General features: G+C 39.4%; 1 protein-coding gene and 1 pseudogene across 1 annotated transcript; one reads left to right on the forward strand and one right to left on the reverse strand.

Annotated features, from left to right (window-relative positions):
• Positions 1-545: 545 nt before the first annotated feature.
• Positions 546-2,958, reverse strand: LOC147880505 (uncharacterized). The gene is made up of 6 exons (XM_087371344.1): positions 2,861-2,958; positions 2,342-2,637; positions 2,050-2,255; positions 1,715-1,916; positions 1,057-1,587; positions 546-962 (listed from the first exon to the last, which is right to left on the reverse strand). Exons 1-6 carry the CDS (start codon positions 2,892-2,894, stop codon positions 546-548), a joined length of 1,686 nt encoding a protein of 561 aa, XP_087227470.1. The 5' UTR covers positions 2,895-2,958.
• Positions 2,959-3,415: 457 nt separating this feature from the next.
• On the forward strand, positions 3,416-12,781 carry LOC147880506 (ABC transporter G family member 1-like; annotated as a pseudogene).
• The last annotated feature ends 5,149 nt before the right edge of the window (positions 12,782-17,930 follow it).

Below are 17,930 nucleotides of genomic sequence, written 5' to 3' on the forward strand. Positions count from 1 at the left end.
CCAATGCAGCATCTCCATCTTCCCTATCACACTGTTACACCACTCAATGCTCCTATATTAGAGGACACAACAACAGCACGCACCAATAAACAATAGCAGTACATCATATCTCCCACAGCACGAGCCGCCACAGAATAGAAAATGATCATAAAAGAAAAGCATAGAAAATGGAAGACTGCGTAGCAACCAATGCTACACTTGAACAGTCACAGAATTATCCAACATAATCGAACACCCATTTAGAAAATCAACACGATTACCGAGACGATAATTTATTGACTTTGGATGGTTGGAAATGTAGACTGCTCTCGAAAACAGCCTTAGTAAGAACAAGCCATTGGGTGGGCAAAAAGTTGCACTTCGAATCACAAGAACGTTTTATTACACAGATCATTCATCAGCGATCCACTGACGAATAAGAGACATCCTTCTCAACATAAGTCATGACCCAGCTCAAAACATTCTGCTGAAAGATAAAATCGATATTATCTTCAGAAGTTCACCGACTTGATGAACGCCCAACGTTTTGTTTCTAAAGTTTGTTGTTAAACCCTGAATATCAGCAGATCACGATCTATGTCTTCAGGTATCGGTCTTTCTTCCGGATATCTCTTTAATGACTTGGAGATGGCCCGTGCAGTGTCCAAATAGCTTAAGTATTTGTCTTGTTGCAGCGAATCAGTAGTCAAAGCTTTACTTTTATCAATTATATCACCATTAATGATGCTGTTGGGAATCAACTTTCTGGAGAAAACAAAGGACGAAGGCAACCCGACGTGATTAGCCAACGACTTCCTGAAGGTCCAATCTCCGGTCCTCCAGTTGAAGTCGTAAAGAGGTAGGAATCTCTGCCCATACATTGCGACAAATTCAATCGACGATAGAATGTAATCGAACTCTTCGTCAGACATGTAGTAGGAGAAGCTCAGCCTTGACCAGCCCGGCTTCAGCCCATTGTTTCCCTGCGACAAGCATCACTCTGTAAATTGGATGTAGATAAAGAACGCAATGCAAAACATCAACGATCTGAAGACGAGCCTCAACTCATGACCTTACTTTCTTTATAGCAGTTCTGAAAGCCAGTGATTGTTTATTATCAACTTCAAGAAGTATGTGGCCATAAGGGCCAGCACATGCACAGCCGCCCCGCGCTTGAATCCCAAATAGGTCATTCAATAATTTGACGACAAAACGGCCGTGGAGTGGCTTGCCCCTGCGCGTAGCTCTCTCTCTCCAAACATGACTCTGCTGCATAGAATATGGCGGCGAACTATCTCTGCCGAAGGATGATGCCGACATTCTCGAGCTTTGCCCAGGAGTAGGCTGTTCGACCACCAACTCCTGTGTGTAAATCAGGAACGAAAGAATAGGCTCTCGCTTTACCTTTGTGTTGCCCAGAATGCAAATGTTGGGATTTTGTAGGAGCCTCTTCATTGCAATGTCTGTAAAATATGATTCTCTCTGTTCTATGACGCTGTGGCCAATAAATTCCTTAACCCAAAAGGCTAGGGCACACCTGATTTTTTGAACAATAGGTGGAGTTCCTGCATCTTCTCGTTCCTCGATATTGTCGACATACAGCGTATCCTGCCATAATATCACACGCTTACTCGGAGACTTCTACGATAACAATCCGTGAGAGCATTTCTACGTAGTCTACCTTGAGACCAAAATATATGCAGCAAGAAATAAGCAGGTTTGCAGGAAATTGCACCTTCTCACTGAAACCGTTTACAAAGCACACTGTGCCACCACCGCACGTAGAAGGAGGTCTGTTCTTCAAGAGATAGAGGCCTTCGCTAATTAACAAAATTCCTGGAGTGCCCGGGCCTCCCATGAATTTGTGTGGACTAACTACCACGGCGTCATAGCCATCCAGATCTCCGGAACGCATATCTATTTGTATGTGAGGGCCACTGTAGCATGAAAGAAGCGAAAAGTAATATTCAGTTTTTAAAATGAAGAATTTAGAATTTTTGTAGATGCAGTTAAGGTCAATTGTCGACACTAACAATTCCGTGCATGATCAGGTGTTTAGCTTGACGGTACCTTGCCGCAAAATCAAAACAGGCAAACGCTCCATACTCATGGAGGAGTCTGGCAATGGCTCTGGTATCTGTTATCATCCCAGTCACGTTACTACACGCAGAAAAGGTTCCCAATTTTGGACGATTGGTGTATTGGGGGGCGTCCAATGCTCTTCGTAATGCCACGTTGTCGATTAGCCCTTCGGAATTTATGGGGATTTCGACCACCTGAGAAGAAATCAATCAAGGTAATCAAATTTTGATGGAAAGCAAAAAATCGTTTGATGGCTTTGTCCTGAGTTAGCAAATCGCACCTCAGCTAAACTCTGTCTCCACGACAGAAGGTTAGAGTGATGCTCGTAGGGACCAGAGAAAACAACCCATCTCTCTTCCCTTGGCATGGTCTGAAGAACCCGGGAACGCATGGTGGAAGGGACCGACAAGCCCATCACTTCTTGCAGTCGCTTTAAAGCGGCGGTGCAACCAGATCCACAAAACAACAGCACGTCATCACATCCTCCACCCAGGCACTGCTTGATGTACTTTGCAGCTTGGTGCACCATAGCAGTGCTTGTCGCTCCTACAAAACTGTCATCCGTGTGCGTATTGCCTGAAATCCAATCCATTGCAAGATTCTGTGTCAGTGAATGAGGCAATTTATGCTAAAATATAGAAGTAGGGAACCATATATGCGACGACACTGGCGTAGAGTGTGTTGCAATAAAATTTATCTTTCTGTATACAAATATTTTGAAAATTTGGAGGCGGATTGGAAGCTAAAAGACTTTGAAACTCTTTCAGATTACAGCGAAAGAAAATGTTTGTGTTGTTACCGTAGAATGGCAACACATGTTGGAAAATGGACATTTCAATATGAGCTAGAGACCGGCCAGAAGCCGTATGGTCGGCATATGTGAGCAAGCGGTTCCCGAAAGGTGTCCCAAATGTGAGATCGTTCCCAATTATCTGGGAACGGAGCCACGCACACTTGGCAGCAGCACTCTTGCTAGACTGAGTCGTAGATAGTATGGATATTAACGCCGCATGATCAACCTCAGAACCTGCGGCCTGACTATCAACACAGTCCTTTGTCGACTCCATAAGCATATTTGTATAACCTCTTTGTACCTTGAGAGCCTCCCTTAATCCGCCAGGAATCAGGTCTAGCTTGTCCTGATACCCATCTATCAATTTGTTATGTGATTCCACTGACGGTGTAAGAGCCGCCATGATTGACAACGTGGGTGATTCAAAGGTCGGAGGAGCTGAGATCGGAAGTTTAAGGTCAGAAGTGTAAGATGAAAGTTTGAGATCAAAAGTCAGGTCGGATGAAGCAGCTGAAAGGCTGATGCAGAGGTAGGAATGATCGAATTCTACAACTCCTATATATGGATGGTTTGGATGAAGCAGCTGAAAGGCTGACGCAGAGGTATGAATGATCGAATTCTACAACTCCTATACTGCTATGAATGAAGGTGCAAAAGGTGAGGAAGGATATAAGTTTGAAGGTATATAGATGGATTGGATGTTCAACAAGGCCAGAAGAGCAGATCATACTTTTAAGAACTCAGCAGGACTTAGGCTTACTTATAAGCCCTGGTTGATGGTATTCCAATAGTTATACTGAGGAACCGCGTATACGTACCCTTCTATTTACTGGCATGAACGACGACTTCTTGCGAGTTGGTGAATTGACTATTTTGAAAACAGTTTCAGGTCATTAAATTTCTACAGAACATGTTTGCTTCTTAGCATGTTTGCTCGCAAATTCTTAGGAGTCAGGACGGGACTTGCCCTGTCATCTCCCAATGGATGAATTTTTACAACATTTTCCTGTTATTAAATGTCTTCGCAGTAAAGAGGCCGGTGCCTTGCAAATGTAAGCATCCCCTTTTTTTTTCATGGAAAGACCCAATAAAGAGGCAGGAAAAAGGGTAAATATCCTTATGTGTCAAGCTCTTATGAAAAGTTAAGTTAGTCTAGACGAGGTTAGTCTACATGTGGCAGAGTATTACCTACCAATGCCTTTACTATTGAGTACTTAGGTTTTCCACTAAGTTAAAATTTTTTTGAAAAATTTATATTCTCTCTCTATGGGCATTCATACGATGGCCTTACATTTTGAAAAATATAAAAGAAATCCATAGGCACAATACCTTACACTATGAAAGCCATAGGGGTGCACAAGATTGGCCCCTTTACCCTAGCTACCCATAGGATGGATTGGCATATCTTACAATGATTTTTTGCTATTTAATTTCTCCACAACATGTTTGCTTCTCACCTTTAGACATTTGGACTTTCTACAAGAGGTCCTCTTCATTGCTTCTCTATTGCTCTTCTAATGCTTCTCTATTGCTATTTCGAAGATGCTATAAGGTACAATGTATGCTTAAGAGAAGTGCCCTGCTTTCAAGGAAAGGTGACTTATTTCAATGAAGTCATTGTTTCATGGCATTTAGTCAAACGATGTAAGAATTATACACAAGGAACTTGCAGTGAAAGCTTGCCACAAGCAAGGAGCTCCTAAGGTTCTTAACTATTTCTACTTACTATATATATTGATCTCTACAAGACATCTCAAATAAGATAGTTTTAAAGCTTAAACTTATGCATATGTAATTGGATACCTAACATCACAATGATGAGCTTTCATTAAAAAAAGGTGTATTTATGAGAATAAATATTGATATTATCTTCATGTTAAAGACAAGAACCATATTGGCCCTTGGGTGAATGGGAGGCAATATCTTTAGGACTAGCCCTCTAACAACATGAATAATTTGGTTAGGTTTGGATTGGATGGGAATGAACAATACACATCTGGCCTCCAATGATAGTATTTTTACACAAATGGAAAGCTCCAATAGTAATCACATGCAAGGGCACATTCAAAGTCTTGAGGAAAAAAAGGACCTTATAGAAAGACTAAAGTATCAAGCACAAGTTACAAAGCCTTCAAGAGTCTTGTTGTACCATGGAGAGTAAAGGAAGTAGATATGTGAAAGAAGCTAGAGATCCCAAGCAATTTATACATGTTGAAAGAGAAAAAGAAACTAGTGCACCTTGTGGAACGTAAACTTGGAATGAAATCAATTTGGGACAATGAGAGGCTAGGTAGGGTGCCTCTAAAATGGGGAAACATGCTAGGTCAAGGTGTGACAAGTTGAAAAGGCTTTACATCAATTGTGTTATAAGAGGTTCATTAGGTTTATCAGTTTTTAAATACTCAAGGTTCTTCATCGAAGAGATGACGGCAAATTGACATAATTAGTTTAACTCATGCTAGAAGTGATTGGAGGAATCTATAGTGCACTCCTTGCAGAAAGGGTCTACCAACATCATTCTATGAAAGAAAGAAAGGAAATTTAAAAATTTGAAGTACAACATTGACAATCTATGTCTCATAATTAAGAGTTTAGAATGTTATCAAGCCAACCAAGGCCCCCCTTGCACGATATGGGTTGCTATGTACGGATGCACTATACAAATCTACTTTTATCACCAATGAACATGTTGTTTTTCAACATGATCACGTCCTTAACAAGTGATAGTGTATGATTCAAGTTGCACTTAGGACATGCGATGTGTTTGGAGGTGTAGATTTAGGGCAAGTGATGGAATACAAGGGAATAGATAACATGGAAGCTAATAATTTTGATACACATGCTCCATGTGGTTTTGAGAACAAGGAAAAGTTTGAGCTCATTTGAAGTGTCTCTTAGATGACAATGATTTGGGAGATCTGTATTTGCATTTCTAGAATGCAAACAACTTGGGTACTAATGATCTGGAGCATGAAGACCAAGTTCTAGCATGGATTGCATAGCGAAATCATTTCAAGCTTCACTTGATTAGATGGCAAGGGATGAATCTGGATAAGTAGTGATATATGAGTTATATATCATGCTAAGTCTTCCAAATGATCTGTACCCCTAGAGTTGGTGTGCACCAATTGCAAATCTATTTTATTGCTTATATCCATGTTGTTGAAGGGTTTTCAGAACCAATCTTTTGATGTTTGTTCTGAGTCAAAATTCATCTCAAATTTACTAACCTTTTTTTTAATTTTGACCAATTTCTTTTGAACATACAGAATTAGCATAAAATATGCATATATTATAGTGTTGATCTTGGGTCAATTTGAGAGCTCAAATAATGTAATGATGGGCACTCTCATATGCACGTCTAAGAGGTACCCTCTTAAGAGCTTATCCAACTATCCGCCATAACAAGATTGCCTATATGAAGATTTCTTGTATTAGTTGTATTTGTAAGTTATTTATGCATTCCACTTAAGTGAATCATCCACCTCAATAACCAAGTCTTTATAGCCCCTCTATCATGAAATGGGAGTGAAGGATTGGAAATGATAGTCCTCACATCCTAAAAGATAGGATATATAATTAGGGTAGACCCTTTTCTTTCAACCTATAGAGAGTTCTATGCGGTTCAATGTCCTTAAGAAGCTCTACAATAAAATAAATTGGATAGCAAGAGATTTCTTTATTTAAAATGTTTCATTCTTCCCAAAACGCATCTAGAAGTTTGTTTAGGGGATAAATGTATTGAAAGGGTTACCAAAAGCCCCTAGTTACACCATCTTTTCTAAAACTTTAATGCTAGAAAGCTTGAATTCTTCTCTAAAGTGATTAAGTAAACCCCTTATGTATGCGTATTCTATTTGAATGTTGTATTACGTATTTTTAATAATCCCCCGAGGTCCATCATGTCATTGATTGAAGTAAGAAGTGCACATTGGAAAATACTCATTCTATCCAAACAAATCATTGTTGACAAAATCACATTTTGGTGAAAACCTCAAATAATTATCCTAAAGTTGATGTTGCATTCCATCTATTGTTTATAGTGGAAATGATCATCCTTATGAAGAGGAGTCAACATTATAAGCAAGAAAGTAGTGCCCGATGACTTTACCCATATCATTCTACTTTAACCTTAGAAACTTTCAAGCTTCACCACCTTAACTTTTGAGATTTTCTCATTCTGGTCAATTTTAGGTGACATGGTGCTTTGATAAAGAATATGTAATGATTTGCTTATAAGACTTGAAATAATAAGGATGGAGCCCAAATTATAAGCAAGAAAATAGTGCCTGATGACTTTACTCATATCATTCAACTTTAAACTTAGAAACTTTCAAGCTTCACCACCTTTCTTCTCATTCTCGTCAATTTTAGTTTACATGGTGCTTTGATAAATAATACGTAATGATTTGCTTGTAAGACTTAAAGTATTGATGTCATCATATTTAGCATGTTTGTTAATAGGTTGATGGAACTATTATACAATTCATGTTCATGGAGATGAAAAGGGAGTATTTTAAAATGCCCCAAATATAGTAGAATTCATGATTCAATATGGTTATAATCAATAGCCTCTCAAAGCTATCATATGTTAATAAAAGGTAGCCTCTCAAATGTAATAGAAGTCATGATTCAACATGTTTCATTGATAGGCTTTCAAATCTCTCATATTTTATATTTGGGTGAACAATGAAGGTATTCAAGATAGTTGTTGAGAATGCTCTATAGTTGCAAGGATGACTAAAAATCTATGTTAAAGTTTGGGTAGCTCTTTAGATGTAGTAAAGATGAGGCCTTCAATTGGAAGGGTAGATCCCAATAATAAAAGATGGTGCCTTTTGTTGGCACTTTTAATAATGCAAGACCATGATATGTTATGTCATGTACTCGTCATGTAGAGGTGTATTTTGTGACACAAGTTTTCTTAAGGAATGTTATGGAGATGAGCACGAACTTGACTTGTGGTAGTGGTATATCCTAGATTTAATTTAAAAAAGTATGTCCACTTAACATGTCAAGGTACCCTAACATTAGAAAAGTATAACATGAAAGCGCACTCTATATCATTAAAGATATTATACTCCATTGGATATTGAGAAAACTAATGATTAGATATCTTGGAGGACCAAGTGCTCTTGATTGATTGAACAATTTTCCTAGATTTCCTCTACCTTTCACAATATAAAGATTAGGCTATCATCATTGGTGTTTAAAAGTCTCTTTGGAATCAATCTTTTATTAAGGAGAATATTGGAGCACAGAAGACTAAGAGCTCATTCCCACGTATTGCTCTTCAACGCTGAAGAAGCATTGTTGTAGCATAGGTAAGCATTTATGAGCGAGTGTTCCCACTTTCTACGTGTCTAGCATGCTTGCTCGTGTCAGCCCAAAAACCTACGAAGAGACAACACTATTGGCTACAAGAGTAGAGGCATTGAAATGCTCGGGTGGAGAGCTCTTTTTTTCTGTCTCCCTCGCGGCAATGCATTGCCATGATAATTTGGCACCATAAATGTCGCGATGAGTCGTGGGAACTTTGAGAACCTTTGACGCTAATGCTAAGATCGGCATTTTTGCCAAAGGAAGAATGGCCTCTAAGCACTAGCAAGAGGGGCTTCAATGTTTAGAATCACAACCCATATTTAGGTCAACCATAAAGATGACAAAGCATGTGGGCCTCGTCTATGAAAATTTCCAGCCGTACATCATAGAGACTAAGTCGATGCGAGGGGTTTCTAAAAGTCATTTGTGAGAAGGAAAGGTTTAAGGAATGAGAGTGGCAAAAGGCAGGACATTATTTCTTTGTCTTGACTTTCGTAACTTTGAAAACGTCGACGACAGTAGAATTCCAAATACAATAAAAGTCCTTGATGTGAGATTCCAAGTCACAAGGATCGACGGTCCACTCGATTCTAAAACAAGACCTTGGACGTCACGACAATTTATAGAGAAAACGTCCAAATATGAATCGCTTTCCGTAGACTTGAGGCCCTTGACTTTGCGTTACCACCGGAGTCCCGACTTACCCAAGAAAACCGTTTCGTCCATTTTGTCGAAAACATTAAAGTGCCGTAGAAATTTTCAAGCCCAAAGTTTTGATTTCGTTTATACGAATATCCGACTTGGTCTTTTGACAATGGTCTCAAACTTCAAATCCAACGCTGCACCTGAAACTGTATGGGTTCCTTCATCGCTCCAAATATTGGCATTGGCAGCCACATTCTTTGCATTCTTTAGCGAAGCCACAAAAAACCGAGCGGTCGAGAAAACACACCAGATAACAAATGCGAGTGAGAAGTGAGAGTTGAGCACTGGTCGTTCATGCAGGTTAGGGAGGAGAGGAGAGAGAGAGAGGGAGACTCACTAAGTTCTAGACAGTCTACAGCTTAGCGAGCGAGCGAGAGAGAGCCAGAGCCAGAGCGAGAGATATCTCTAAGCTATAGACTTAGAGTCACCTTTGCACGAGCAACACCTTCATTCTGTCTTGATCTCCTGCCCTTCTTTGCCCGTCCCACTTCAGCATCCCCTTGCGAGGCACCCCACTGGAGCCCTAGCCCTCTGAAATCTGGTGATACCGCAGACGATGATCAGTCTACCTCTTACGAGATTACGGGCAACGAGGAGCAATCGCGCCCGCAATTCACTCTCGATTTTGGAATTCCGACGATGAGTTCAGCAACTTTGGATCCACTCATGAACTTCAGCTGGGATCGAACATAGAAAATCCAAAGTGGAAGCTGCCACAAGCTGCTGCGGGCCGGTTTAATGAGAGCTCTTCTAATGCTATCGATCCACCGCGAGCGATTAGAAATAGCGATGTATATGAAAATTATCAAGGATCGTATGCCATGCAAATGACGAATCCAGATGCGTTGGATCAACCCGAGAGGACTATTTTGCCGAGCGTTAAGCAGAACTTTACAACCTCAAAGACTATAGGGGCATTCCACTCGCCTCAAGCGTATCACGGAAAAGTATCTGATTATGATAACTCTACAGTATGGCTTACATGGAAAGATCTCTGGGTAACCGTCTCCAATCCCAAGGGCGGAACACGGGCTCTTCTTCAAGGTCTAACTGGATATGCTGAGCAAGGTCGTGTGATGGCCATCATGGGTGCTTCAGGCTCCGGTAAATCGACCCTGCTTGACACTCTTGCAGGCATGCTCCGGAGATCTAGACCTTCGATTCGACACATATTTCCATGCACGTAATTCTCTTTTCGAGAATTCTTACTTCAGTTGCATACAATATTTACTTTTGTGGTATTTGCTATGTAGGACGCTTGGCCAGCAACACAAACCAGACAGGAGAGATTCTAGTAAATGGAAGAAGACAATCCCTCTCTTATGGCAACGCGGTAAGTAGATCGGTCAAATAACTGCAGTAAGACGTTGGTAGGAAGCACTACTTTCGATTCTCTTTTGCTCTATTCTACCGTATTGATTGTATTGAGATATATGTCTTATCAATTTGCATCCACAGGCATATGTCACACAGGATGACGTGCTAATGGCTACCCTGACCGTAAAGGAAGCTGTATTCTACTCAGCGCAACTGCAGCTGCCGAACGAAATGCCAATTGAAGAGAAGAAAGAAAGAGCTGAAAGTAGCATAAGGGAAATGGGACTACAAGACTCGATGAATACGCGAATTGGTGGTTGGCGTGCTAGAGGACTGAGTGGGGGTGAGAAACGACGAGTCAGCATCGCGATCGAGGTACTTACAAGCCCACGCCTTATCTTCCTTGACGAGCCTACGAGTGGCTTGGATAGGTGAAATTCCTCACTATAGATATACCAGCAGTGTCCTAAATTGATTTTGCTCGCAGCCATTCGCATACGTGCAACTTTGTCACCTCGAATTCATATGCGGTTATACTTCTTTTGTGTCGTGCTGCAGCGCTGCCGCATTTCACGTAGTGAACAGATTGAAGAACCTTGCAATGGATGGAAAGACAGTAATCGCATCCATTCATCAGCCCAGTAGTGATGTTTTTGAGCTCTTCACTGACTTGTAAATGGAAGGACGGTCTATTTCGGAGAAGCTTCCGGAGCGCGGGAGGTATGTATGCCATTCGCGGATAGGTTTCAAGTGGCTCAGAATAGTTGTTAATCTTAGTCTTTTTCTTATCTAGTTGATGTTCTTGCTGCAGTTCTTCCATGGCAATGGCTTCCCTTGTCCGCCCATGCGGAACCCCTCCGATCATTACTTGAGAACCAAACTCAGACTTTGAAAGAGTAAGAAATCATCCTGAATATTTTTGGATTTGTACACCTCGGGCTCCTATTTTCATACTAAAATCTGGCTCCAATATGGCTACCTCTGCAGCATGTCGAAGATATTGAAGGCGGTGCTCCATTGCGTGAAATGACGACAGCACAAGTGATAGACCTTCTTGTGGATGCTTATAAAACTTCCGAAACGGCCATGACAGTATCGAGGCACGTCAACAAAATATCGAATAAGGTATGGATTGATGGGCTGAAGGACTTGCTCAAGTGATTCTTTTCCTCGAGGATGGTTCGGAGATGTAAACTTTTGTTCTAATTGGCATGTGTAGCAAGGTGCAGCAATGGAATCGTTTTCGGACCACGCCAACTTCCTCACACAGGTTCATGTTCTCACCCGGAGGTCCTTCAAAAACATGTATAGGGACTTGGGTTATTATTGGCTTCGACTGGGGATCTATGTGGCGCTTTGCCTGTGCGTTCGGACCATCTACTATAAGGTTGGAGATGGATACAGTGCACTACAGGTAAGATGTTTGTGCAGCAAAAATTGAATGACAGTCCGTTATCGAGAAAAAACTGCAATGACAATATAAGTTCGTGCAACACGAGTACTATACGCTCATATTATGGATGCACATTGCGTAACTGGCAAGAGGTGCGATGCTAATGTTCGTAGCTGCCTTTCTAACCTTCATGGCGATAGGAGGCTTTCCAGCGTTTGTGGAAGACATGAGGGTATAAATTGAAAATACCTACACGAAATAATTAATGTATCTGAACGAGGATTTGTATTTCAAATTTGGAAGTGAAACCAAATCTTGGCTTTTCTCAATGTAGGTGTTCGATCGAGAGAGGCTCAATGGGCATTATGGAGTGGCATCTTTTGTCTTTGCCAATACTCTGTCGTCTATTCCTTTCCTGCTTTTGATATCTGCATTGCCAGGGGCCATTGCCTACTTCCTTGCAGATCTCCACCACCGATTTGTACACTTCTCATACTTCATTCTCACGCTTTTCGCCTGCATGATACTCGTGGAGAGCTTGATGATGACGGTTGCGAGCATTGTACCAGATTTTCTCCTTGGAATTATCACAGGAGCTGGCATTCAAGTTTGTCTCTCCGCCATGATGCATATGCAAAACACGTAACATTTATCCGTTTGTTTGAGATATGATATGCACAAGCATGTGCACACATGCATGCACATGTGTGTATGTGTGCGTGTGTGCACGTGCACACACACATGCATAGCTTGATAAAGTTGTGTTGTAACACCGAGCCTACAAGCTAGACATATATGTGGTTCATCATCTCCTAAAGCCCCTAACATAGGCATGCACAGAGCACAAACCTAGACTATAAACAATGAATTAGGTTTGAGGCTTCTAATATTGGGTTTTGCATGTGGATTATCAGGGATTCTACAAAAATGACTTTATTGGTTTGAGTTTTGAGAACAATATACTAGGGAACCCTTAGATTTTTGGCGAGACAATTTTGAGAGATACTTATCAAGTGACCATGAGCTACTCAAAATGGGTGGATCTTCTCATAATTTTGGGTATGACTACTGTGGCATATTGTTTTATCTTCTTCTTTCTCATTAAGTTGAAAGAGAAAGTGAACCCACTAATCCGTTCCCTTCTCTCAAAGCACTCTATGTCACAAATTATGTTTACAATGCCCCCTTAATAGTACTCAAAACAACATGTTAAGGGGCTTATTTTATGTATTATTCAACCATTGGTTGAATTCCTAATTTATTCAAATACTATGCACAAGTAATCCATCCTATTTATCAACAACCATCATTGTTGGCACATTGATATAGACCTATCCTCCCTATGTTGTGGAATTAAAGGAAAGCAACTGCATGCATATCAACATATGAAGATGTAACATATATATGTTACTTCCTTCTTATATTCCAACAACTTTTGTAGCACAATGTGACATTCTAATTCATGCGAGTTTCTAATTTGACTTTCTACACTAATATCATGTGACTATATACATTTTGAAACACAATCACACTTGAAATGGGAATGTCACATGGGTTCAAATTTTGCATATTTTAAAAGATTTCTTATAGAGTAGGTAATAACCAAAGGATTTCTTAATCAAAAGACCTTACTAGAAAACCAACATTTTGAGAATCACCCGTTGATGAATATGGATTCAATGGCTAACATAAGGGCCATCCCTATTGATGATGAAAGTCTTCATGTTGAAGCTATCTCCCCCTCTTAATTTTGTAACTGCATATTGCAAGGACCATTGAAAAACTTTGTTCTATCAAACGAAATGCTTGCTTAGAGCCAACATTCTTTTTTTAGACATTGATTATCGATGAAGTCCCTTGAGTGCTACCAAAATATTGTTGATGACTGAAATGATTCATCGAAAAGGACTTTGCATTGCATATGTTTGCTACTTCCTTAATCTTGCATTAATTGAGATATGCTATACATAGAGTTATATTGACTTGAAGAATCAATGATTGGTAAAATCTTGGAATTGTCTACCTCAAGTGTGTAAAATTTACCCTTGATCCCTTTAAAATGAGCATGACTATTAAAGCTTGTGTTAAATGTTCATGGTCATTTATTAAATGTTCCATTGATGAAAAAGATGATACGACTTTATTTGATTTACTAGTTGATCATCAAAATAATTGATATGCCAATTAAATGTTCAACTGAATACTGTAAGTTGTTGGAGTTGATATCCTATTGCAACTACATTCTTTGAATCAAACTGATGAAAATGACCTGATGGTACTTGTTAATGATGATTCCATGATCTTGTTTTGCCCTAACTTTATTTGATTTGCTAGTTGATCATCAAAATGATTGATATGCCAATTAAATGTTCAACTGAATACTGTAAGCTGTTGGAGTTGATATCCTATGCAACTACATTCTTTGAATCAAACTAATGAAAATGCCCTGATGGTACTTGTTAATGATGATTCCATGATCTTGTTTTGCCCTAATGTTGAAACTCTCTTATGGATGGTATCATTTTTCAAGTATTCCAATTTGTTCATTAAGTAGTGCCCTTTGAGCAATAATTAGCCAAAACTACCAAAAAATATTGAAAACCATACTAGAAACTTTGAAGTCATTAGTGAAGATGCATCTAATTTTGATAAATTTTGGTCCCTTTAAGATGACTTTACATGTCCAAAAGTGCATGAAAATAGTACTTGATTTGGGCAACATAATCAGGTACAAAATAGAGTAAGATATGATAAATTCTCCTACAAAACATGGGCTCTTAATGTGTGAACTTTGGACTTAACTGGGTCTAGCTTAGAAATAAAATGGATGAGTTTCACTCAAAATTAAGGGCTTTTTGAGGGGTCTTTTGCATTTAAGGACACGTGAATTTCTATAAAGAGTATTCCAATAGCATATACTTGGGTGATGTAGCATAGGACCATAGGTAGGTTTAACCTAACCTTTATAATTAATTTTGATGAGGTTTCAACTATGGTTTAAAAACCCAAGGTTATTTTCAGCCCGTATGATATGGGAGTTGACGTGCCATTGTGACATGGCATAGTAAGTAATATTTTGTTATTCTGAGATTTAACGTAGAGTGAGAAAAATTTGAGATTTGTTTGTTATGATTGTCTAGCTAAGTTCATGATCCTTTGCTAGCCTTCTTCATGGATTTATTCATTTTGTTCTATGCATTGTCCCTTGGGAAACTATTTCAAAATTACCCCTCCCCTTGTACAATGCTTGTTGGAAAAACATGGTAGAATGCATCCCTTGAACTCCTAACACTGGCTAGCCATCCTGCAACTATATGTTTGGTTTAAGAGAACTCCACAAGTGGTGCCTTTGGTAACCACTGGGACTCTGCTGACCCATGCAATTAACACCCTCATTCCTTCCCATGAAGAGGTAGTCATACATCAATGAGTCTACCTGAGTTCAAAAAAGTTTAATATTTTGAACATTCAAACTCAAGCCTTAAACCCACATGTTATATAGTAAAGCTGAACAAACCACCAATTCCCATGTACTGACCCAATTGTGTGGAGCCCACTATATATCATTAATGATTGGCCATGCCCAATATTTATTCCAAACCAAACTACAAGGATATGGTGGCCATTAGTGATGATCACTTTGAGTCTCACCCACTTCCAACAATGCAAGAGATTCTCCCTCTACCTTCTTATTTAGACTCTACCTCTATCTTTCTATTTAGGCATATTATGGTAACATCAGCTACATCTTCTAAGAGCTTCATGGATCTTTTGGAATGGGTACCTTGGTCCTATTCCTTGTCTAAAGGGAATAGCTAGAGAACACACCTTAAATGACTACGTGTACACTAGATTGGTTGTCAGAAAAGGAATAGATACAAACTCGTTTGGGTGAGGGTTTCCAACCCTCTTTCCTTTTTTGCACTCATACTATTGAGATGAATTTCTTTTACATTAAAATTTTCTTTTTTAACGGGCGCAAACGTCGTTATTAAAGTCGTTAAAAGCGTCAGAAAAGACTGGTCACTATAAAGCGTCGCTATATAGCGACACTGATAAATATTGTCACTATATAGCAACACTGATAATCGTCACTATATAGCGACATTGGTAAACGTCGCTATATAGCGACGATTAACAAAACTTAAAAAAAAGCATTAGTGGGGCTAAACAGGGCCATAGCAAGCCCTGTTTTGCTCCACTAATGTTTTTTCTTTTTTTTTTACAAAAAAAAGTTTTTTATTACAAAATTTTCCTTGCGAAAAGGGTAATACAAAATCGATCAAATGAAATGATCGAGCAACAAAAGCATATACATGTCAAACATATACAACATTGTTTGTTACAAAATTACCCTTTCTAAAAGGATGATACAAAATCGCTCAAACGAGCGGATATACAAAATGACATACATGGCAAAGTATATGCAAACTGCTACTACTACTACTCATTCGAATCGTCCTCGTCTTGATGGCCTATTCCTTGGTCCTCGTGAGCTGCACCTTCTCCCTGACCCTCATCACGTGCATCTGATCCCTGGCCTTGGTGATCGCTCGCCTCCGGTGATGGGACACTCGAGCTTTGACCCTATGACTGAACCATATAAATTGAAAATTAGATAGGAACTTAAACAATAAAACAATTTAAAAAGTGACACTACTACACACGAATCCAAAATCGCTCAAACGAGCGGATATACAAAATGACATACATGGCAAAGTATATGCAAACTGCTACTACTACTACTCATTCGAATCGTCCTCGTCTTGATGGCCTATTCCTTGGTCCTCGTGAGCTGCACCTTCTCCCTGACCCTCATCACGTGCATCTGATCCCTGGCCTTGGTGATCACTCGCCTCCGGTGATGGGACGCTCGAGCTTTGACCCTATGACTGAACCTTATAAATTGAAAATTAGATAGGAACTTAAACAATAAAACAATTTAAAAAGTGACACTACTACATACGGATCCTATTGCGACGTTTACGTATCGACGTTTAGCGCCCGCTTAGCGTTAATCGTCGGTATGAAAAGCGGGTTTCCTAAATCGTCGCTATATAGCGACTGTTGCTAAAAGTCGCTATATAGCGACTTTTACAAAAGTTGCTATATAGCGACTTTTAAGTGTCGCTATATAGCGACACTGATATACAAATTTATAGCGATGTCTTTATAGAGAGGTTTTTTTTTTTATAGGCCTTAAAAGTTAGTTTTTTCCAATGACAAATTTTTTTAAATTTTCATACATGTTTGAGCTCATAGAGAATAAAAAATGAGACCATGTACATCAAGCCTTTAAAGCTCATATATTCATGTCTAAGTTTGAGATGTGAAAAATCAAATAAGAGCACTTACATCAATTGTTTCATCTTGAGCCAAGTCTAAGGCGCCAAACAAGTCTATCTCCAACTCTATACTGAGTTGATCTCCTATATCATCATCGTACTCTAGCATCGTACGTTCACCTAAAAGTATTTGATCATCTTCTTCAATAAAGCTTAAGTGTGGTGATTCTTGATGATTGTTGTCTTCTTCCTCAATATAGTGATCTCCATCCTCCTCCCGTGCGATGTCATTATGCGCATCTTCCTCTTGGCTCAAATGGTTATCTACATTTCTTCGCTAGATTCATCAATTGGATCCGGCATTGGTAGTGGCATCTCCATATCCACATCTCGATCTTCAAAAATTTGCTTACTTCGTGGTGCAACTTGGATCACGTACCACCATCTTGGATCAGAACGATCCAGATGAAAAACCACCTATATTGAAGATGGGTGTCAAATGTCGTCAATTATATATATGAAATTATGCTCAAGTACATGTATCAATAGACTTTAAAAATGAAAGCTTCGACTAATTAAATCATTAGTATGCACCTGCTCACAGTGCTCAGGAAGAACAAAAGTATCACTTTCATCGGTCCAATGTTTGGTGGAGTCTATTGCAAAGAGACTGCTACTATCTTTTCTCACTATTGCATGGGGACCGTTGTAAGTAGTTCTACACCATTTTATATCAAGAATGAAAATAGTAAATCGTCTGAAATCAATTTCATAGATGTCGCATATGGTACCACAATAATCCAACTGTGAGGAGAGAAGATTGGTATCTGAAGCACTTGCTCGGCTATCTTGTGTAAAGTTAGCCATGACTCCACAATCATACATGACTCTCTTTGAATCGATGCGTTCCATGTGAAAATGTCGTCCATATGACCATAATGCACTATAGTTTTTGTACTGTAAAAGAGCATCATTAAAACAATGAAGATGCATCTATTTTATAGCATATATTGCCACAAATAATTACTTAATTACGTCAAGAGGTAAGAAACTT

This window comes from Dipteris shenzhenensis, chromosome 32, assembly GCF_047967505.1.
Source record: "Dipteris shenzhenensis isolate YYH24624 ecotype China chromosome 32, Dip_SZ_1.0, whole genome shotgun sequence".
Taxonomy (NCBI): domain Eukaryota; kingdom Viridiplantae; phylum Streptophyta; class Polypodiopsida; order Gleicheniales; family Dipteridaceae; genus Dipteris; species Dipteris shenzhenensis.

Coding starts and splice junctions, on each gene's coding strand:
- LOC147880505 (XM_087371344.1), bottom strand. CDS start 2,894: ATGTCCATTTTCCAACATGTGTTGCCATTCTACG. Junction 2,638..2,860: donor ACATGTGTTGCCATTCTACG/GTAACAACACAA, acceptor ATTGGATTTCAG/GCAATACGCACACGGATGAC. Junction 1,917..2,049: donor TGTTTTGATTTTGCGGCAAG/GTACCGTCAAGC, acceptor TTCATGCTACAG/TGGCCCTCACATACAAATAG.